This window comes from Petaurus breviceps, unplaced genomic scaffold (genome assembly GCF_028583685.1).
Source record: "Petaurus breviceps papuanus isolate PSGF00001 unplaced genomic scaffold, PetGlider_PUasm1.0 174, whole genome shotgun sequence".
NCBI lineage: Eukaryota > Metazoa > Chordata > Mammalia > Diprotodontia > Petauridae > Petaurus > Petaurus breviceps.
Genome location: NW_027185761.1, coordinates 22696839 through 22717183, shown reverse-complemented (window position 1 = coordinate 22717183; position 20345 = coordinate 22696839). Strand labels below are relative to the sequence as shown.

General features: G+C 43.7%; 2 protein-coding genes across 5 annotated transcripts in view; one reads left to right on the top strand and one right to left on the bottom strand.

Annotated features, from left to right (window-relative positions):
* The window catches only part of SYN2 (synapsin II), a 256865-nt gene that overhangs the window by 164757 nt on the left and 71763 nt on the right, over nucleotides 1–20345 (top strand). Inside the window, exons 4-5 of the mRNA XM_069083916.1 lie at nucleotides 2629–2785; nucleotides 15888–15977. Of these exons, the coding sequence (XP_068940017.1) occupies nucleotides 2629–2785; nucleotides 15888–15977 (247 nt within the window). The remainder of the gene's footprint in view (nucleotides 1–2628; nucleotides 2786–15887; nucleotides 15978–20345) is intronic.
* Nucleotides 19776–20345, bottom strand: part of TIMP4 (TIMP metallopeptidase inhibitor 4) — a 19147-nt gene continuing 18577 nt past the window's right edge. For 3 of the 4 annotated variants that reach the window (XR_011167539.1, XR_011167538.1, XR_011167541.1), the window contains exon 6: nucleotides 19776–20345. The gene's annotated coding sequence lies outside the window, so the exon portion shown is untranslated. The other variant, XR_011167540.1, reaches the window with a different exon arrangement.

Here is a 20345-nt window from a genome sequence, read left to right as displayed (position 1 = left end):
GAGAGAGAGAGAGAGAGAGAGAGAGAGAGAGAGAGAGAGAGAGAGAGAGAGAGAGAAGGAGGGGGAGGGGGAGAAGGAGAGGAAAAGGGAGAGGGAGAGGGAAAGGGAGAGGAAGAGGGAAAGGGAGAGGAAGAGAAGGAGGGGGAGAGGCAGAGATCAGCAAAACTAAACCACACATCAGTCAAGTCTGACAGTGTATGCAATGTCCACCCATAGCACCTCTCCCCCCAATCTCAGCAAAAAATAGCTTTTCCACATCTCTCCTTCCAGGCCCACTTAAGTTATAATGATTGATTACACAGGATTGTGTTTCACTTGCATTGTGGCTGATCTCACCATTTACATCATTGTATATGTCATACACCTGTTTGCTTTTCTCTGCTGTAGCTGATGCTTCCTAATGTTTCTCTAATTCTTCAGATTCATTGTTTCCCCTGGCACGTTTCCAGCACTTCCATCTGTGACATTTATATTTTAAACCTTAGATTTAAGCCCTGAGCACATAGCCTGGTACTCAGGGTTGTGCAAGTATTGCCTTCCTGATGGGACTCTAAGCTGTGTAAGCTTAGTGTGTCCTATGAGTCCATGACTGTGGTAGCTACATAACCCTGCCTTGCTCACAAGATGACCAGTTGTATTCTGGAAAGTTGTGACTTCATCATCTCTGAAAGAGGGATCATAACCCCTTCCCTGCCCCTGTCCTCGGGCTTTCTGGGAGGATCAAAGTGGATAATGTGCATAAAGTTTCTAAACTTTGAAGTACTATGTAAATGTCATTCATCATCATCATCATTATAACTTGGGAGATGGGGACTGGACCTATGATTCCAATGGTGTACTCTTGGTGAAGAAAAGGGACAGTTAGGTGGTACAGGGACAGAGCACAGGGCCTGGAGTTGGGAAAACCTGAGTTCAAATCCAGCCTCAGATACTTCCTAGCTTTGTGACCCCAGGCAAGTGACTTAACCTCTCTTGGCCCAAGTTTCCTCAACTGTAAAACAGAAATAATAATAATGCCTACCTCCCAGGGTTGTTGTGAGGATAAAACAAGATCGTATTTGTAAAGGGCTTAGAACAGTACCTGGCATATAGTAGGCATTTAATAAGTGCTTATTTCCTTCTTTCCTTCCTACAAATGCCAATCAGGACCTGCATTGAAAGTATTCAGCAGGCAGCTGGTGAGGTGGGACTGGAGTTCAGGAAAGAAATTAAGGTTGGATGAGAATTTTGGAGTCATCTGTGTAGAGTGGATCATTGGACCCTTGGAAGTTGATCGGGTCACCAATAGAGAATGTGGAAGGAGAGAAGAGAGCCTAAGACAGAGTGTTGTAGGACATTCATACATAGGGGAGAGAGCAGGTTGATGGATCAGCAAATGAGCCTAAAAAGGAAGCTTCAGGCAGACATGTTGAAGGACAGAGAGAGAACAGTGGCATGAAGACCTGGGGGGAGACCTATCCAGAAGGAAGGAGTGGTCCAAGGGGGTGAGAGATCTTGCAGAATTAAGCCCAAGAAAATAACTATTGGAGTTAGTAGTTAAAAGATTTCTGGTATGCAGTAAAAATTTGTTGACTTTCTTAGCCATACGAGGTTAGGCAATGAAACCTTATTGAGAAATACAACAGAGGAATGAGTTCCCATGGGAGGTGATGGTTTCCTCTTCATTATGGGTCTTCAAACAGAAGATGGATGACTGGCCTCTTCTAGGGGGTGATGTGGAGGTGAATTTATTTTGGAGCATGGGATGGACTGAGTGCCGTCCCAACACTGCCATTCTGTGATTTTGTGATGCAAAGCGGTAGTTAGTATATAGGATTTAGAGTTGGGAGAAATATTGAGATCATCTGGCCCAGGGGTTCTTAACCTTTAATGGGTCATTTATCTCCCTTTGGCAGAAGTATAGTGAAGCCCATCCATTCCTTCTCAGAATAATGTTTTTAAGTCCATAAAATAAAATACATGGGATTCAAAGGAAACCAATTATATCGAAATGCAGTTATTTAAATGAATAAAATTCACAGAATACAGGTTAAGAAACCTTGATCTAGTTGAACCCCTTCATTTTACAGAGAGGGAAACTGAGGCCCCAAAAGGGAAATGACTTACATAAAGTCAAAAAGCCTATAATTGGGAATCCCTGGGTTTAAACCCAGGTCTTTAGGCTCGAAATCCTGTGCTCTTCCCTCTACACAAGTGATGTAAATTCAGATAGAAAGGGGAGTCCACAAAGCTGAACATAAGAATTCCTGTGGGCACATAGTGACTTCTAAAGTCACATATTAACATTTTCTGGGTTCTAATGTATTTTTGCTTATTTGTAGAAATATTTACCAATTACATTTTAATCTGCCTTCACTAGAGGGCCATCTTGGCATTACTTTACATTGGTCTCAGACTAGGGATATGTTAAGGGACTTGCCCAGGATCACACAACTAGTAAGTGTCTGAGGCTGGATTTGTACTCATGAAGATGAGTCTTCATGATTTCATGACCAGTGTTCTATGCACTATGGGACCACCTAGCTGCCTGGGCATATATTAAGGATCTGTGTACAGTTCTACTTGAAATAGGATGTAAATGGAGGCTCCAGTTGGGTAAACAGTCTCTGTCTCTATTCTTCTCTTCAGATCCTTCCGGCCAGACTTTGTGCTTATCCGGCAGCACTCCTTCGGCATGGCTGAGAACGAGGACTACCGAAACCTGATCATTGGCATGCACTACGCTGGCATCCCCAGCGTCAACTCCCTCGATTCCATCTACAACTTCTGCGACAAGCCCTGGGTGGTGAGTGAGCAGAGGGCTGAGTGGAACCTGGGGAGCCTCCTTTGCTTTGGTCCTTGCGGTCATGTCTCTCCTAGACCCTAAGGAAGGGGGTCCCAGTGATAGAGGATGCCAGGGGACCTGTATCCTCTAATTTGTACCCACCCTACAGCCAGTAGAGGGCCCGAGAGGACCCTAGAACTTGGAGCCTGGGCTGTGAGGAGGTGGGAGCAGAGCAGAACGGAACGATCACAAGGCGCCTGAAGCAGACTGTGTGTGTGTGTGTGTGTGTGTGTGTGTGTGAGACCATATGTGCATCTCAGTGCATATGTGTGCCATTCAGGCAACTCTGGCACAGGGAATGTTCTGGAAGATTATATCTAAACAACACTTCCATTCTTTAAGGATGACCCAAAGGGCACCGAACGGCTGTCATCAGTCACAGGAGGCAGGAGGGGTAGCAAAAATGCACGCCACATGTCACAACTCATGATGTGTGCTGAAACATGGCCCAGCTGTTGGATGGGAGCTTCATGAGATTATTAAGAGCTCAGAGAGCACAGCTCAAAGCAGGCTGGCTCCATGTTGGCCGATTCTATGGCCATCTCTGCTAGTGTGTATGTATGAAAGATGTCGGTGAGATTCTTCTGCATACATCCACACATCAACACACACACACATGCACACACACACACACCAGAATTTATAGAGAAATCACAGTCTGTCATACAGTAGAAAGAATGCTCAATTTAGAATCACAAGACCTGAATTCAAATGCCAGCTCCCCCAGATTGGTAGCATAGTGCTAACCCGGAGTCTGGAAAACCTGAATTCAAATCTATCCTCAAATATTTACTAGCTATATGAGTTTAAGCAAGTCATCTATTTGCCTCAGTTTCCTCAACTCTGAATGGGGGTAAATAACAGCACCTACCTCGCAGGGTTGTTGTGAGAAGAAAGTCAAATATTTATAAAGACTTAGTATAGCACCTGGCACGTAGTAGTACCATATAAATGCCTATTTCCTCCCTCTTCCCACTTACCAACTGTGTAACCTTGGGAAAGTCATCTGACTTCTGGGTCTCCTTCATCTGTGAAATGAAGGGTCTGGACTAGATGGCTCTTTCCAGCTCTGTACCTATAATTTTTGGTTCCAATCCCTTCATTTCACCCATGAAGAAACAGAGGACTGGGAAAGTCAAGCCGCATGCCCAAGGTCACACCAACTAGCAGGTAGCAGAGACAGGGGAAGCTCCAGCCCCGATGTCCTGACTCGCCATTCATGATCTCACAATGCAGATTTAGAAAGTATGTCTGCACATGGGAATCTTTCCAAGGGCTGCAGAGGGTGTGAGTAGCAAAGAGGAAGAAGGGAATATGTTGAAGAAATTTAGGGAGAGTGAGGAGAGTATTAAGCATCACACATAACCTGCCTGATTTTTCACTGACCTCAGATAGGTCAGCCCTGGTCAGCAGACGAGGAGGGCTACTCTCTGACTATGGGACAGGGACAGAGATGTGCCAGGATCCAGTTCCAAAAGAACAAAAGTGAGAGGTGCCCCGATGGCTCACAGGATCAAATCTGAACTCCTGTGGGTATTCAAGGCATCACCAAGTTAGCCCCGTGCTCCCCAGCCAACCTCATTTATCCTTCTTCTTGTCTCATCAACCACTCAATCAGCATGTATTTATTAAACATCTACTATACACCAAATAGCTGGTGGACAGCTGAAATTGAAGCCTACAAGATATGGGTTCACATCCCATGTCTGATACATACCAACTGTGAGACTTTGTATGCATCATTCAGCCTCTCGTTGGGATAACCAGCTTTCCAGGACTAGATGTTGAAGAGAAGGGAGTGATTGGCTTTGGGAGAGGCAGTCTCCTCACTCTGAAGTTCACTTTGCAAATAAAATCAAAGATCTAGTCCCTTTCTCTACACGCCAAGTATCGTGCTAAGGAACAAAAGTACAAAAACCACAAAAGAAATTCTTCTTGCCTTCAAGGAGCTTACTTTCAATAGGGAGAGATAACATGGATATGTAGATGAATGTACCAAAATAGGGATGTGCTGGAACCGATCTGAACCAGATTGTGAGAGCTAATTGTTCAGTTTTTACTGTAAGCATTTACACCTCAGACATCAGTAAACACTACAAATCAGGGCTTGATTTATTGTTGACTTTTTAAAAATTGTCTGGTCTTCAGAGAGTAATGGAGAAACTTAAAAATAAAGATTAAACCCAAAAGTGGGTCAATAGTATTTTTTCAGTGAGTTGGTTGTTAAACATTTACCCGCACCACCCCTGAAGATAGAGACACAGTAATTTGGAGGAAAGGCACTAGAAGGTGGATAGATCAAGAAAGGTCTCATGTAAGAGGTGATGCTTTAGCTGAACTTTAAAGAGAACTTGGGGCTCTAAGAGGCAGTGGGAAGGAGAAAAGGCATTCTAGGCATGGGGGACCACTAGTGCAAAAGCTGGAGATGGAATGTAGTGGTTGTGGAATGGAAATACATATAATAGGTCTGGGAAAGTAGACTGGAGCCAGACTGTAAAGGACTTTAAATGCCAAAGAGAGGGATTCCTAGAGGTAATAGGGAGCCATTGAGGTTTATTGAGCAGGAGAATAATAGTTAGATCTCTGCTCTAGAATGATCATTTTGGCTGCGTTTTGAAAGAGTGACTGGAGAAGAGAGAGACTTGGGGCAGGGAGACCAAGAAGGAGGCTCACAGGGATGGTTATAAGAGCTGTAGAAAAGGAAGGATTATTCAGATTTGGCAGTTGGGTGAATATGTGGGTTGTGGAAGAGGGAAGAGTTAAGGATGACTCCTAGGTTGTGAACCTCAGAGCCTGGACAGATGACGGTGTTCTTGACTGAAATTGAGAATTTCAAAAGAGGCCTGGGTGTGTAGGAAAAGATAATGAGTTCTATTTTGGACATACTGAGTTCTTTGTAACCCCCTACAATGCCTAGGACAGGGATGGGCACCTAGCAGACACTTTGTAAATATTTGCTGAATTGAATTTTAAAAACATGGGTGACTAAAAGACATGGCCCAAGGCCATGGTCTCAACCAGACAGACACTGTCCAGCATCCAAGATGTTGCTTCCCAGCTCTTCCTGGGAAGTGGGAGATGGAGCTGCTTTTTCATGCCTGTGGTTTTAGGAGAAAATCTTTTGCTCTCTTCCCTGCTCAGGCTTGGTTTCCTCTTTCTGTCCTTGGTGGGCTCTGTTCGAACCCCGTCTTCTTGGTATAAGAAGCAGTGGCATGTTTTAGAGACCAGAGGAGGTAAGAGGGTTGGGTGCAGCCCTGGTGGGTCTGGTAGTGGCCCCGTTTTAGAACTAGTGAAGATGCCCCTGGGTCACCCAACTGAATTACAGGCAGCATCAGCCTTTACCTGTGGGTAGAGTGTTCTGCTTCTTGAAGGTCTATTTGGGGGCAATGGGGTCCAGCAGTTGTATAACATGCAAATTTGCTTCTAAATCCACAGAAGGAGGGATGGTTGACATTTTGGATGACAAGGTCACAGATCCAAAAATCCTGCTAGGTTAAAACATTGGATTAAATCTAATAAGATGAAATTTAATAAGGACAAATCATGGGATCACAGATTTGGAACTGTAAAGGATCATAGAGGCTATCTCATTCAATCCCCTCATTTTACATTGTTTAGAAGTTGAGGTCTAGAAAGGGGAGGTCACATAGAGAGTAAATGGAATAGCCAGGATCTGAACCCAGGGTCTCTGGCTCCAAATTTAGCACTCTCTCCACTCTGCTAAGTTGCATCTAAACTTTGATGAGCTGGAGAACATCCAGAGGAAGAGAAACAGGTGATGTGCCCTGGGGTAACATCTTGTAAAGGAAAGACCTGGGGATTCTCAGTCTTGAAGCGGAGGGAGGGGTGACACATGCTCTTTCCCTCTCCTACTCTTTAAGTTTTTGTTTGTTTGCTTTTTGGAGGGCAATTGGGGTTAAGTGACTTACCCAAGGTCACATGGCTAGTTTTTTTGTGTTAAGTGTCCGAGGTCAGATTTGAACTCAGGTCCTCCTGACTCCAGGGCCAGCTCTCTGTTCACTGAGCCACCTAGCCACCCCTTCTTAAATTTCTTTCATGCCTTGTCTCTCTCCATGAAAGCTGGCATTGGCCTACTTTCCTCTTCGTGTCCCCAGCCCTTGGCACAATGCTTTGTACATAGGAAGGGATTAAAAAGCGTCTTTAATACACATCATGGAAGAATGATTATACCTGTTCAGCTTGATCCCAGAAGGCTCAAGTTGTATCGATGGATGAAAGTTATAAGCAGAAAATTCAAGCCCTGTGCAAGGGTATTATCGGGAGAAAAAATATTAACAAAAGCTAGCATTTACATACCATTTTAAGGTTTGCAAAGTGCTTTCCAAATACTGTTTCATTTGATCCTCACTGCAACACAGTGAGGTAAGTGTTATTATTCCATTTTGAAGATGAGGACCTTAAGACTGAGAGAATTTGGGGAACCTGACCAGGGTTATAGAGGTAGTAAGTGTCTGAGGCAGGATTTGAACTCAGGTCTTCTGGCCTCCGTGTCTATCCTCTGTATCACATAGAAAAACACCTGGACCAGGTACATAGTGAGAGTTAGTGAGGGACAGTTGAGGGCTTTCTGTTGCATCCATGGAACACAAAAAGAATTTGAGGAATGTTCCCCCAAATTTTGCATAGATCCCCTTTGGTAAATCCATGGGCAGACACAGACAGGAATCAGTTACAGAGCAGTTGTAATCTTTTCATTGGTACCCCTCACTTCAGAGATTTACAATTTCATCTTCATAGGTATATTCTCCACCAAGACAGATTGCAACCCTTCAATGACTCCGTGGAAGGTTTCTTTGATTTCCTGATGAAGATTTCTCCACCTTCCTGCCAGCCTTACTCTACCAGCTTGATTCTTCTTTTTTTTTTTTTTTTGCTTTTAGGAAGGCAGTTGGGGTTAATTGACTTGCCCAAGGTCACACAGCTAGATTTTGTGTTAAGTGTCTGAGGCCTTGATCCGAACCCAGGTCCTCCTGACTCCAGAGCCACTGCTCTATTCACTACTCCACCTAGCTGCCCCTCACCAGCTTGATTCTTAAACCATAAGCATACAGTCTGACTTGAACCAGAAGCCTTCCTTAGGCAGAAGCATCCCCCACAGATTGCCTCCAGTCAATGAATCAATTTACAAGCATTTATGGGCACTTACTAGACACTGTACTTAAGGCACAGAGGACAAAGAGACAAAAATAAAACCACCCCTGCCCTCAAGAAGCTTAAATTCTATTGGGGGAAAACATGTACCCATCTAATAGCAGACAGAAGATATACCAGAAATACGAAGTAATTTCAGTGAAAGGTACTAGCATCTAGGGGGATCAGGAAAGGCTTCATACAAGAGATGGCATTTGAACTGAGCCTGGAAGGAAACTAGGATTCTAAATGGTGAAGATAAATGAGTGTGTCCCAGGCATGAGAGACAGTCTGGTACAAAGACACAGAGACTGGAGATGGAAACTAACTCTTGAGGAACAAACAGCAAGGCTAGTTTGGTTGGAGTCAAATGAAAGACCTGGGGACTTTAAAGAGAAGCAAAGGAGATTCTATTTGATCTTAGAGGTAATAGGGAGCCATGGGAGGTTAATGTCACCACAGGTGAGTGGTACCAGTATTATCTCAAATAACTCCACATGACAATGAGGAATCATAGTGTGAGGGGTGGGGCTTAAAGTCTAAGTTTCATGAGTTAATACTTTAGAGACCTGTGGTTCTGTTGCTTGGATCTCACAGCTGACTTACTGCAGATTGCAACCCCTCTATGACTTGGTAAGCAGTCTTCCAGAGTGGTTGTGAATGAATGAGTGAAAGAATGAATGAATGACATTTATTAAATACTTACAATATGCTACCTACCTTGACAAGTACTGAGATTTCAAATATCAAAGCGAGAGAATTTCTGCCCTAAAGGAATTTATATTCAAGTAATGACGGTAATGCATATAAGGTAGTCAAATGTTTTGTAATTCCCACTTGGCTACGATGGTCATAGACTCACAGGAACATAGACTTAGCAGGCTGGCATAGCCAGAGATGCAAGTGTCTCCCTCCCTGCCACATGGGCCAATAGAGGACAAATCGAGTGGAGGTGTATACTTTTGGTGTAAGTACCAGCCTAGCTGTCAGCGGAACCATCTCCTTAATCAGACTCAAGGAATTTGGGGAGGAGGGCACTGGGATCCCAGGGCCTGGAAAGCAGCTGTTTTTTAGTGAGAAGGGGTGGGGTGGGGGTCTCAATGGAAATCTGCTAAGCTGTGCTGACCAGTGGGGCTCAGGGTCTTTCCCATCCAGTTTGGTTGGAGATGTGGGAAGCTAAGCTTTCAGCTGGCCTGCTTCCCATGAATTCTGTTCCTGCAGGCTAAGCCCCTTGGCTCCTCAGCTCAGCGCTGAAGGAAACACCTGTCCCTAATCACATATTTCAGCAGTTTCTTCCCATTCTTTCCTTGACTGCAATTATTACTGGTGACTCTTGCCAAATCCTACACGCCCCCAGTCAGTCCCAATGGCCTGAACTGCTTGGTTTTCAGATCCCTGGGGAAACCATGACTGCTGCTTTCCTCCCAGTAGCAAATAAGCCTTTCTTCACACTCAAATCCTCAGATTGAACCCCTCAGCCCTTCTGTGCCCCAGAGAGAGTGTGGGGTACGATGAAAAGAGTAACGGATGAAACAAGGAGTCTGTGTGATGGAGTGGAGGGACCCCAGGAGAAGACTTGGGTCTAAGTTAGTTAAGAGATAGATGGAGGAAGCTAGTTGGTGAAGTGGATAAAGTATTGGGTCTGGAGCCAGGAAGATCAGAGTTCAAATCCAGCCTCAGACACTTAATAGCTGTGTGATACTGGGCAAATCATTTAACCACCATCTGCCTCAGTTTCCTCAACAATAAAATGGGGAGAATAATAGTACCTACCTCTCAGGGTTGTTGTGGGGGTCAAATGAGTCATACTTAGCACAGTGCCTGGCACATAGTAAGTCCTTAATAAATGTTTCCTTCCTTCCTAAAGCACAAATCTGACCATGTCACTCCACTTATTGAGAGTTGTCAGTGACTTATATTGCTTCTGGGATAAAATACAAACTCCCCCATTTGATTTGTAGAGTCTTGTTTTTCTAGGTTTATTGCACTTTGATTTCCTCCTTGGTCCCACTAAACTGACCAACTTGCCATTGCCAGTATATGACACGCTATCTCCCACCTTCATACCTTTGCCCAGGCAGTTTCCCATTCCTGGAATACCCTGACCTCTTCACTACAACCTCTTAGAATTTCAAGTTTCCTTCAAAGGTTAAATCAAAGTTCCACCTCATCTATGAGACTTTTCTGGATCATACAAGCTGTTAGTGTTCTCCCCCCAAATTGCCTTCACAAGTCACCAAACTCATTTGTGTTACTGGGCTTGTTCCTATATTTAATCTTATCAGCCCAAGTTCTAGGATAATCCAAGGGTATGTTTGGGTATTTCCTTATTAGTTAACAAACATTTTATACATCTCTCAATTAATCAATTAAGCTCAGAGACTTCACCACAGTTTGTGAAATATTAATATTTTCTTCTTATTATATTATACTGCATTATGTTATTTTAATAAACTGAAGAAATCTCCTTTCTCAATACTTTTATCTCTATATTAAATACTTATCTGCTGGGAATAAATAGAAATTAAAATGACTGAAAATGCATTATATTAGAATGAAATCCAGGCTGAAACAAAGACATAAATAACCATTTACAGTATTTTAACTGTGAGAAAGCATTACGATTGATCACTGCAATAACGGCAGTTGATCTCTCCCTACTTCTGTATACAATCCCATCATTCATTTCACTCAAGACACCAAACAAAGTCTCTTCTTGCTAATTCTTTTCACAATATAAAGGTCAGAGCAGTTCCATAAAGAGATAAGACCTTTCCATCTTTTTTCTCTATCTTCTCTAATTTCTCTTCAGCTGTGACAGAAGTCTCATTTTTTTTCTTAAACCTTCTCTTTCATTAGTCTCTCCAAAGACTCATCCTTCACAAATTTTCTGTTTCCTCATAAAAATAACAGTTCAGATAGTTCTAACAGCAAAGATGTTTCTCATCACCTTCTTTATCTGTCTTATCTGTAACTTCTCTCTTAGATCTTCATAGAACAATGTTAAACTCATAAACACTCTCCTTGACTCCATAGGGAGAAATGCTCCATAGAATGATGAAAAAACAGTAACTTGTAGCTGCCCTTGTTCTTTAACAGACAGTAACTGTTACCATACCCCCTTTAGGACAGGATTTTCAAACATGGATTACACTCGTATTCAGGTAGCTATGTGGCATAGCAGATACAGCTGATTTCAGACCCAGCACTCAATCCACTCCTCCACCTAACTGCCCCACCTGGAACATAGGAGTGTAATAAATTCTTCTCTCCCCTTCTTCCCCTCTTCCCCGAAGGTGGAGGATGGATTAGAAAGAAGAGAGATTGGAAGGACCAATTATCATAGTCTTTGCAAAAAGTGATGAGGAGCAGAGTGGTGACCATGTGAGTGAAGAAAAGGGGATAGTTTTGATGGCTTATATTGGAAGTAAAACTGATAATACTTGTGACTGTTTGGCTATGAAAATTGAAGAAAAGAGAAGAGGCAAAAAAAAAAAAAGAAAAAGAAGAGGAAAAGGATCACCCTCAGCCCATGATTGTTGATAAGGCTTAGACAAATGGAGAGATGGATGAATGGATGGCTGCATGTCCAATCCAACCCAACATATATTGATTAAGCACTTTTTATGTACAAGGCACTGTGCTAGGTTTGGGAGCATACAAACATATAAAAACATGCCCTGCCTTCAGGGAGCTTATGTTCTACTGCAGAGTTTCCATAGGAACAGACAGACTTTGCTGGGCAACTTTTCAGGATGATGTTACTGAACCCCTTGGTCCTGAATAGAACATAATCTGATTGAGGGCAGGGACTCTTTCATTTTTGTCACATACCCCCAACACTTAGTGCTGAGCACACAGTAGGTTCTTAATAAATACTTGTTATTTCATACATTTTGCAGGGATCCAAGTTCTCAAAATGTCCTGCTTCCTTTCTCCTCTGGTTGAGACCTCCAGAGGGCAGGATCTTAATCTAATATAAACTAATTTCTATCCCATTTGTCTGTTTTTAGACAAAATTAGAGTACGCTTAGAGATCATTTAGATCTACCCCCTTATTTCACAGAAGAGGGAACAGAGGGCCAAAAATACTACATAGCATCCATTTGGGGCCATCGTTCAGTTGCAAAAAAGGTTGCAGAAACTGCTATTTTAATTATATGGAGTTTTTTTTTTTAATTTTTTGTCCTTTTCCGCAATTGCATGGGAGAAAGAGACTTGGATTTGAAATCAGTAGACCTGGATAAAAATCTCAACTCTGCCACTTATGACCTATGTGACCTTGTTCAAGTCACTGAACCACCTTGGGCCTCAGTTTCCTCATCTGTAAAATGAAAATAATAGCACCTGCTGTGCCTGTCTAGCAGGATTGTCAAGAGGATGCACTATGTGAAAGATACTTTGGAAACCTCAGAGTGCTATGTAAATGAATATAAAGAAGGGTTACTTCTATTATCATTATGACCGGCATTGATCTGTGGCTCTCTGGCACCAACACTCTGTGACCTTGGGCATGAAACTTTGCCCTCCTGTGCCTCAATTTCCTCTTTTGTCATTTAAAAGTGTGGGACCAGAGGACCTCTAAGGTCCCTTCTGACTCTGAATCTTCTCATCCTTGATCACTCAGGTCTCTTGAGTGCTAAGGGTGTACAATTCTGCATATAAAGTTAATCAGAGAAGCCCAGAGACATCCCCAAATGCACAAGGTCTTGCACTGGCTTCTTCCCACCCACTCTTCTCCCCTGGGAGTCTTGGCCCTTCCCAGGCTGCCCTCTGCCCCTTGCCTTACTCCTGGGGCCCTGTTGCCCTATGGCCTCCTTCTCTATCCCACCCCCGTGTTTCCCAAGACTGAGCTCCCTGCACAGTCCCAGCTCCAGAAAAGAAGGTGGTTTGTTTTGTTTTGTTTTGTTTTAATCTCTCCTGTGCTGCTGCTGCTCTCTCCTTGCTTCCCCCTTCCCCTCAACATGTCATCTGAGTTATTACGGCATCTTCTGTGAATCCTGGGGTCTCTTTAAGGGGCTGTGTGCCCACTGCCAGAGGAAGGGAGACTGGAATGCAGCAATGCAAGCCAATTTGTTCCTCATCCACCTGTCCTAGGCCTATGCCAAGTCAGGGTCCCAGGAGCAGGGATCCCAAGAAGCCCTATGCCCTATAACGTGCCATGCATGGGATTGGGTGAGAGTTCAGTCTCCCATTCATAATCTCATAGTATTGCCTTTGGCACTGGATTGGAACAGCAGGGAAGGCTGGATGAACACCAAGTTCTCTGGTTAGCCATGCTAAGCTCCTGCACTAATAGCATTTCATGTGTTTTCTTCTTCCTGTTAATGGGAGTGGACAAATTCAAGGAGCACTGATTCCTCTTTTCACTGTTGACCTTGGCACAGATCTTCCCAGTTTCTTTCCTCTGTCCATACTGCCTGCTGCAAGGGGCAAAAGGAGACCAAGGGGTCAGAGATCACTGGTGTCAGGCACAAGACTGGCTTGGGAAGGCAGCCTCCCATTTCTCCCATTACATAACCGTGGTTCTTTCCAAATGTTCCCAAAACCCTGGAATCAGAAATAGGGTTTGTGGAAGCTGAACTGTTCTATTCTGAAGAACACAAGAAGGGTGTGTCCCACCCCTCACCTGCCTCTTGTCCCCCTGCCCACCCTGAGCCCATGCCCGAGTTCCTTGCTGGCATCTTGAGTCTCCTCCCAAATCACTTCCCTGTTACTTCCCATCATGCACCGTGTCACATTTTTGAGAAATGGATGACTTTGCTGTTCTGACAGGTTGCCTGAAATTCCCACCATTAGGGTTATTCCCTGGGGTCCTTCTGGACACGTGTAGTTTGGTTAAGGAGTTCGATTGCCAGAGTGTGGGGAGGTTTGGGTGCAGAGGCAATTATGGAAAGTTGAGGGTACATTGTACAGGCTGAGTTCCTAGACTGGGAGGCCCTGGGCAAGAAAAAGGATCAGTGTAGTCCTGGCTGTAGGATAGAGTGGTGATGAGAGGAGAAAGAGGAATGGTAAAAAGAGAGAGAAAGAGGAATACTGAAGGCAAACCTTTCTTCCTTGAATGTTTGTTTCAAATGGTGTTTTTAAACACTGAAATTATAGAAAAGCACCTTGTTCCTTCAGCATGTTACAGTAGGAGAAAACCCTGGATTTGGAATCAGGGGATCTGGTGTGTACCTGGTGGCCTGGGGTGGGGAGAGATTAGAAGAAGGAAAGCCAACAGCTAGGAAATTGTTGAAAGTGGAGCTTGTGATGGTGACAGGAGTGAAAAGGAGAGGACAGAGAGGAGGGGCACCATGAAAGACTTGCCAGGATTTGGTGGCTGACTAGAATGGTCTATTCACTCTCCCCTCTACAAATCTACCCATTCTTCAGAGCCCAACATAAATCAAGCCTCCTCCATGAAGCCTTCCTTCATTAACTGCCCTACTCACCTTAACTTACACTAGTGTCTTCCCCCTCTTATCTCCGAGAGCCCTTAAAATCTGTGGTGCTGCATTTAAAGTCAGGGGATTTCACCTTGGAATCCCATCTCTGCCCCTTAGGACTTGGGCGATTTGGAGTAAATCACTTAATATCTCTGGGCCTCTGTTTCCTCATCTGTGAAATGTAGAGATTGGACTAGATGATACCTACCATCCCTTCCTACCTCTATAATTGTGTGTGTGCAATAGCCTTCATATGCTTGTTTATATGTGTATGTGTTGTTCCCCCGCCTCCATGAATATAAACTCATTAAGGGCAAGGACTCCCCCCTGCTTTTTTTTGTCTTTATATTCCTAGTTCCTGGTACAGTGCCTGGGACCTAGTAGGTGCTTAATAAACACTCATCGGATTTGAACTAGACACATAGCATTTACTTACTTTATATCATTGTCAAATGATTTTCCTAACAACATGTCTGACCATGATACCCCCCACTCAGTAAACCCCAGTGGCTCTCTGTCACCTCCAGGACCAAACAGAAAGTCCTCTGTTTGGCCAGTAAAGCCCTTCCCAGTCTGGCCGTTTTCTGTTTTTCCATTTTTCTTGCTCTTTCATCCCCTGGGCGTAGTCTATGAGCCAGTGACATCAACCTTCTTAGCATTCCTTGAACACTGCATTCCATCCCTCGTCTCTGCCCCTTTGCACTGGAACGCTCTCTCCTCCCTTCTACCTACTGGTTTCCTTCATGACTCAACTCAAAGTTCACCTTCTGCAGGGGACTTTCCCTCTCTCCACCACTGCAATTCCCCCTATCTACTCTGTGTGTATATATGTATGTAATATATATGTTTTTAAAATGTGAGGGAGTCTTTTTTTTTGCCTTTCCTTATATTCCCCGTATTTAGTACAATGCTTGGAATATAGTAAGTGCTGAATAAACGTTTTTGTTGGTTGGCTGACTTCATTTATTTTTTTTTTTCGTGCCTTAATTTTCCTACTAGATGGTAAGCTCTTTGAGGACAGGTACCTTGTCTTACTGGCAGCCAGGTGCCAGTGGATAGAGCACCAGGCCTGAAGTCAGGAAGGTTCAGCTTCCTAAATTCAAATCTGGCTTAATACACTAGCTGTGTACACTTAATCCTGTCTACCTCAGTTTCCTCATCTGTAAAGGAGAAGGAAATGACAAACTACTCCAGTATCTTTGCCAAGAAAACCACAAAATGGGGTCATGAAAAGTCAGACATGACTAAAAAACAACAAAGCCTGTTTTACCGTACCTTCATATCCCCCAGACGTAAAGGAGTACCCTGTACATAGCAGACCCCCAATAAATATTTGTTGATTGACTGACTGATCTTGAGATCAGCTGGGACTAAGATGCTGGGCCTGGAACTGGGGATCAAATTCCTTTTGAGGGACTCAATTGAGTTATTCCAGGGGTACCCTACTCCCCAGTGGTTTTATATGTTTTGTCTTCTTTTTGCAGTTTGCCCAACTGGTGGGGATCTACAAGAATCTTGGAGGAGAGAAATTTCCTCTCATTGAACAGACATTCTACCCCAACCACAAGGAGATGGTAAGTGGTGGAGAAGGCCCCTGACTAAGGGTGGAGGTGGGGAATAGTAAGTGTACTTGAGGCACAAATGACTCCTTTGGAAATGAACTAAATTCAGGTTGGGGAAAGAGAGGCATAAAACTGAATTGCTTTTGATTCTTAGCTTTAGTCAACTGTCTTCTACCATTGATAAGCCAAGATGAAATGAGTCAGAAGAAAGAGAACACGTTGTCAGAGAATGTAAGCTCCTTCAGGAAGCTGAGTCATTTTTTGGAGGGGGGATCTCCTTTATCTAGCACGCCACCTGAAATTTAGTAGGTATTCAACAAATGCTTATTAAATGAATGGATGAAATTGAACAGATGGACTCAGGAATCCCACACTTGGACCGGGAATTGGAAGACTTGGGTTCTGTTATAGGTGTTGCCTTAGGAAAATCACTGTATTCCAATTTCTCAGCATTTCAAATGGTGATGATAATACCCACCTCACAAAGTGATCCTAAATATAAAATAAAATTATAACATACATGTCTCTACTGCTTTAGGTATCATACATGCTTTATTCACAATACTATTATAATCTTCATCCTACAGGTGAAGAAACTGAGATTCAGTGCCATTAAACAACTTGTCAGTGTTATATGGCAATTAGGTGCCACAGTGGATAGTGTTGGGCCTGGAGTCAGGAAGACCTGAATTCAAATCCAGTTTCAGACACTTACTAGCTATAGGACCCTGGGCAAGTCACTTGCCAGTGTTCTAAGCAACTCTCTAAGATAGTAAGTTGTAGAGGCGGTATCAGCCTGCACTGGTAGAGGGACTCTTCTCACTTAGGAGTTTCCTATACCAGTAAAATCACAGGTTCAGTCCATACATCCCTCTATGTGCAAGATGCTGTGCTACAAAGAATAAAGTCAAACAATTCCTCATGACCCAATAAATTTAAGATAGCATTCTTATTGTCACAAGGACCACATATTTGTTTCTTCTGGTCAACCCCCACTTCCCCTAGACTGCCCTTCCATGCTGCTAACCTAGGGTTACATGGAAGGGAAAGGTGCAGGATGACTTGGTAGAAATGTGGCCTTGTGATATGATGGGAAGAACCCTGACTGGATCTGGAATCAGAAGACCTGGGCTCAATCTTTGCTTTACCACTTTTATTTACCAAATTACTCCCATTCTCTGTGTCTCAGATGAGTTTCCTTATCTATGGCTTCTAAGGCCCCTAAAGCTAATATCTAGACTGAATCTAGACTTTTTCTACATGATAATTGTGTGTTCAAAGTCCTTTCTCCTTCCCTTCAACTCTATTCCCCTTCTCTCCATTTTCAGAGTCAGAGAGTAGGTGCATGATTTTTCTCTGCTGGCTCTGTGTAGTCAGCAAGTGCCTTTAAGACAGGAGTGGGAAGCAGACATATTGCCCAAGTCCCAGAACTCATAGAATCATAGAATGTTAGATATGGGAAGTACCTTGGAATGAAGTGTTTTAGAGTTGGAAGGGCCTTTAGAGATCATCTTTAGAGATCATCCTCCTTCTTCTAATTGACAAACTGAGGCCCAGAGAAGAGGTTCATTGGATTCTGAGGAACTAAGCAACTCCCAGCCCTGTGCTCCAGGGCCAGAGGAGGCCTCTGTCCTCCCTTCCCTCTCTTTGCTGTGTACTAAAAAGAGAACATTCAGTGCCTGTGAAAAGGAGAATTTTCCCCCAGCAAACACACACACACACACACACATCACCTACACCCCTCTCTTCTCATTGGTAAACAGAACTTCTCAAATCAGGGAGAGAAATAAAAACACACACACTCTTCAAAAACACAAGACTCCCTAAAACAATTAAAGCAAAAACATCTGCCTTGTCTGTCTGCCAGACCCTATGGAGAGTCAGGTGATGGCTGACTGGGGGTTCTTGAGAAATTTTTGTTCCTACCTCTGATAACTTCAAAAGATAGTGAGCATGGGGCCGCTAGGTAGTGCAGCGGATAGAATGTCTTGGAGTCAGGAGGACATAAGTTCAAATTTGGCTTCAGATACTTACTAGCTGTGTGAACCTGGGCAAGTCACTTAACCCTCATTGCCTCAAAAAAAAAACAAAGATAAAGAAAGATGGTGAGCACAAGAAGGATCATAAATTTAGTACTGGGAGGTACCTTAGAGGCCGAGTCCAACCCACCCATTTTACAGATGAGGAAACTGAGGCCCCCAAAATGGAGGTGATTTACTCAAAGTCAGACAGATAGTGAGTAGTAGAGATATAGACAGACTTTTGGAGAGGCTGTCAGAGAGTTGTGTTCTCTGGTGGGGTTGAGGGTGGAGGTGGAAGCCTGTCATGTCAGGTATGTGTGTGTGCGTTTCTATCAGTCTATCTAGTAATCTATCTCTATCCATTTTTCCTATCATCTATGTATACAGTATGTATCTATCTCTATCCACTGAACTGAGTAAGGTTCATTAAGTTATTGCTGATACTAATTATGAGCTTTTTTTTTTAATGGCTCCCATCTGAGATGTCCCAAAAGTCTTCATGCAGGTGTAATTTTGCCTGAAGTCTTTTGGGACACCCTGTGCCTATAAGATTTACCCTTGGAAAAGTGTTGAGACCAGCAGAGTTTGTCTTCAGGACAGCCAACCTCACCTTTCACTGTTTTTTTCTTTCTTCATTGTCACTTATTGCTTGTTCATCCCTCTCCTCTTCCACCCCTCCTCTGGTTTCCAGGTGTCAAATTGACCTTCCTTACTGTAAAAATCTGCTCTCTAGTGGGGAAGGGATCTAATGAATACATAGGAGATTCCAGAAGGGGAAGCAGCCTGATGCAATGAACCTTAACGTCAGGGGAGCCTGCCTTAATGTCAGGGGAGCCTGGGTTCAAGTTAATTCTTGCCTCTGATTGTGAGACCCTGGGAAAGTCCCTTGACCTCTCAGTGCATTCTCCTTGCCCCCCCCCCCCAGCAATTCTCTCAGATAGAACAGTAACTAATCTGCATTGACAAGGGGAATTTCCTAACTAGGAGTTTCATACACTCATGAAATCACAAGTCTGGATTCCCTCCCTCCTCCCCACCACCAAAAAAAAAGGATTTGAAGTGTACCTGCTAGGCAGGGGTGATGTTTTCATTTTAACAGTGAACAATGCCCTTGTTTGGGTTCCAGGAGTTTTTAACCTGAGGTCTGTGAACTTATTTTAACTACATTTTAATATAACTATATTTTAGTGTAATTGCTTTCCTTTGTAGTTCCCCTTCTTTTACTTTATTGCATTTAAAAGCATGATTCTGAGAAGGGAGACCATAGGCTTCACCGGACTGCCAAAGGGGTCCACAGTGCAGGAAAGATTAAGAACCCCTGTGTTATGCTAAAGGAAAAAAGCTCAGATGGTGGAAATATAGGTATCGGCAAATACATGGGGGCCTGTTTTGATGGGGGTGGTGTGGGGAGGGAAGTCTATCATATGAGGAAATGTTGAAGGGATTATAGGACCTTTAAGGCTTTCATATAGAAGGGCTTAACTTCTGAGTTGCTTGAGAGGGTCCAAAAAGCATCAGGGGTTGAAACTTACAGAGAACCCAGGTCGGTTTAATATATACAAGATCTTTCTGACAGTTAGTAGACTTGGGCTGTCTTGGAATCTTGGAGCACAAGTTGGTGGGTGATCAGTCATGGGTGTTAGAGAAAGAATTTCTGCACTAGGTAGGAATATTGGGTTCCCAGGCTCCCCAGCCTGCCAGTAATTACACCGTATCAGCAAGCAACAGCTGGTGTTGTCCAAGCCTTGCTATGAGACAGATGAATTGAGAAGAGACCTCCACACACACCAAGGGTACAAGATGCTTTTTAATCATTCCCCAAAATCAACCCATTCCACTTGCCCTGACCACAGTGGTTACTTTTATACAATACGGGGCTATCAATAATTTGTGCACACACTGTCTGCATCATGTCAGCTCCAGACATGGAAAGCACTTTTGTTCCTGTTTCAACATTTTGTTTTTGGAGAGGGACAGAAACAAGCCCCAGCCCAATCAGAAAGATCGATGTTTCATTACATGGGAGTTCTTTTTTCAGAACCTGCTCTGTAACAGGAACAGACTAAAGCAGAGGGAACGGGCCGTTGGCCCTTTGGCTGGGACGACCCTGCTTTTCCCAGCACAGAGAGGAACTCTGGACCCCAAGCCTGACTGGTCTTCTCAGAACAGCCACTGCCAAGAGCGTGAGCCCTTTTCTCACCCAGCCGCTGGCTCCACACACATTGGCACCTTCCATGAGGTTGGCAGCATTCCTAAGCGGCGGCTAACTTAAGCAGTGGGAAGCTGTGCAGGGATGAACGGATGGACAGATGGATGGATGGATGGATGGATGGATGGATGGATGGATGGATGGATGGAT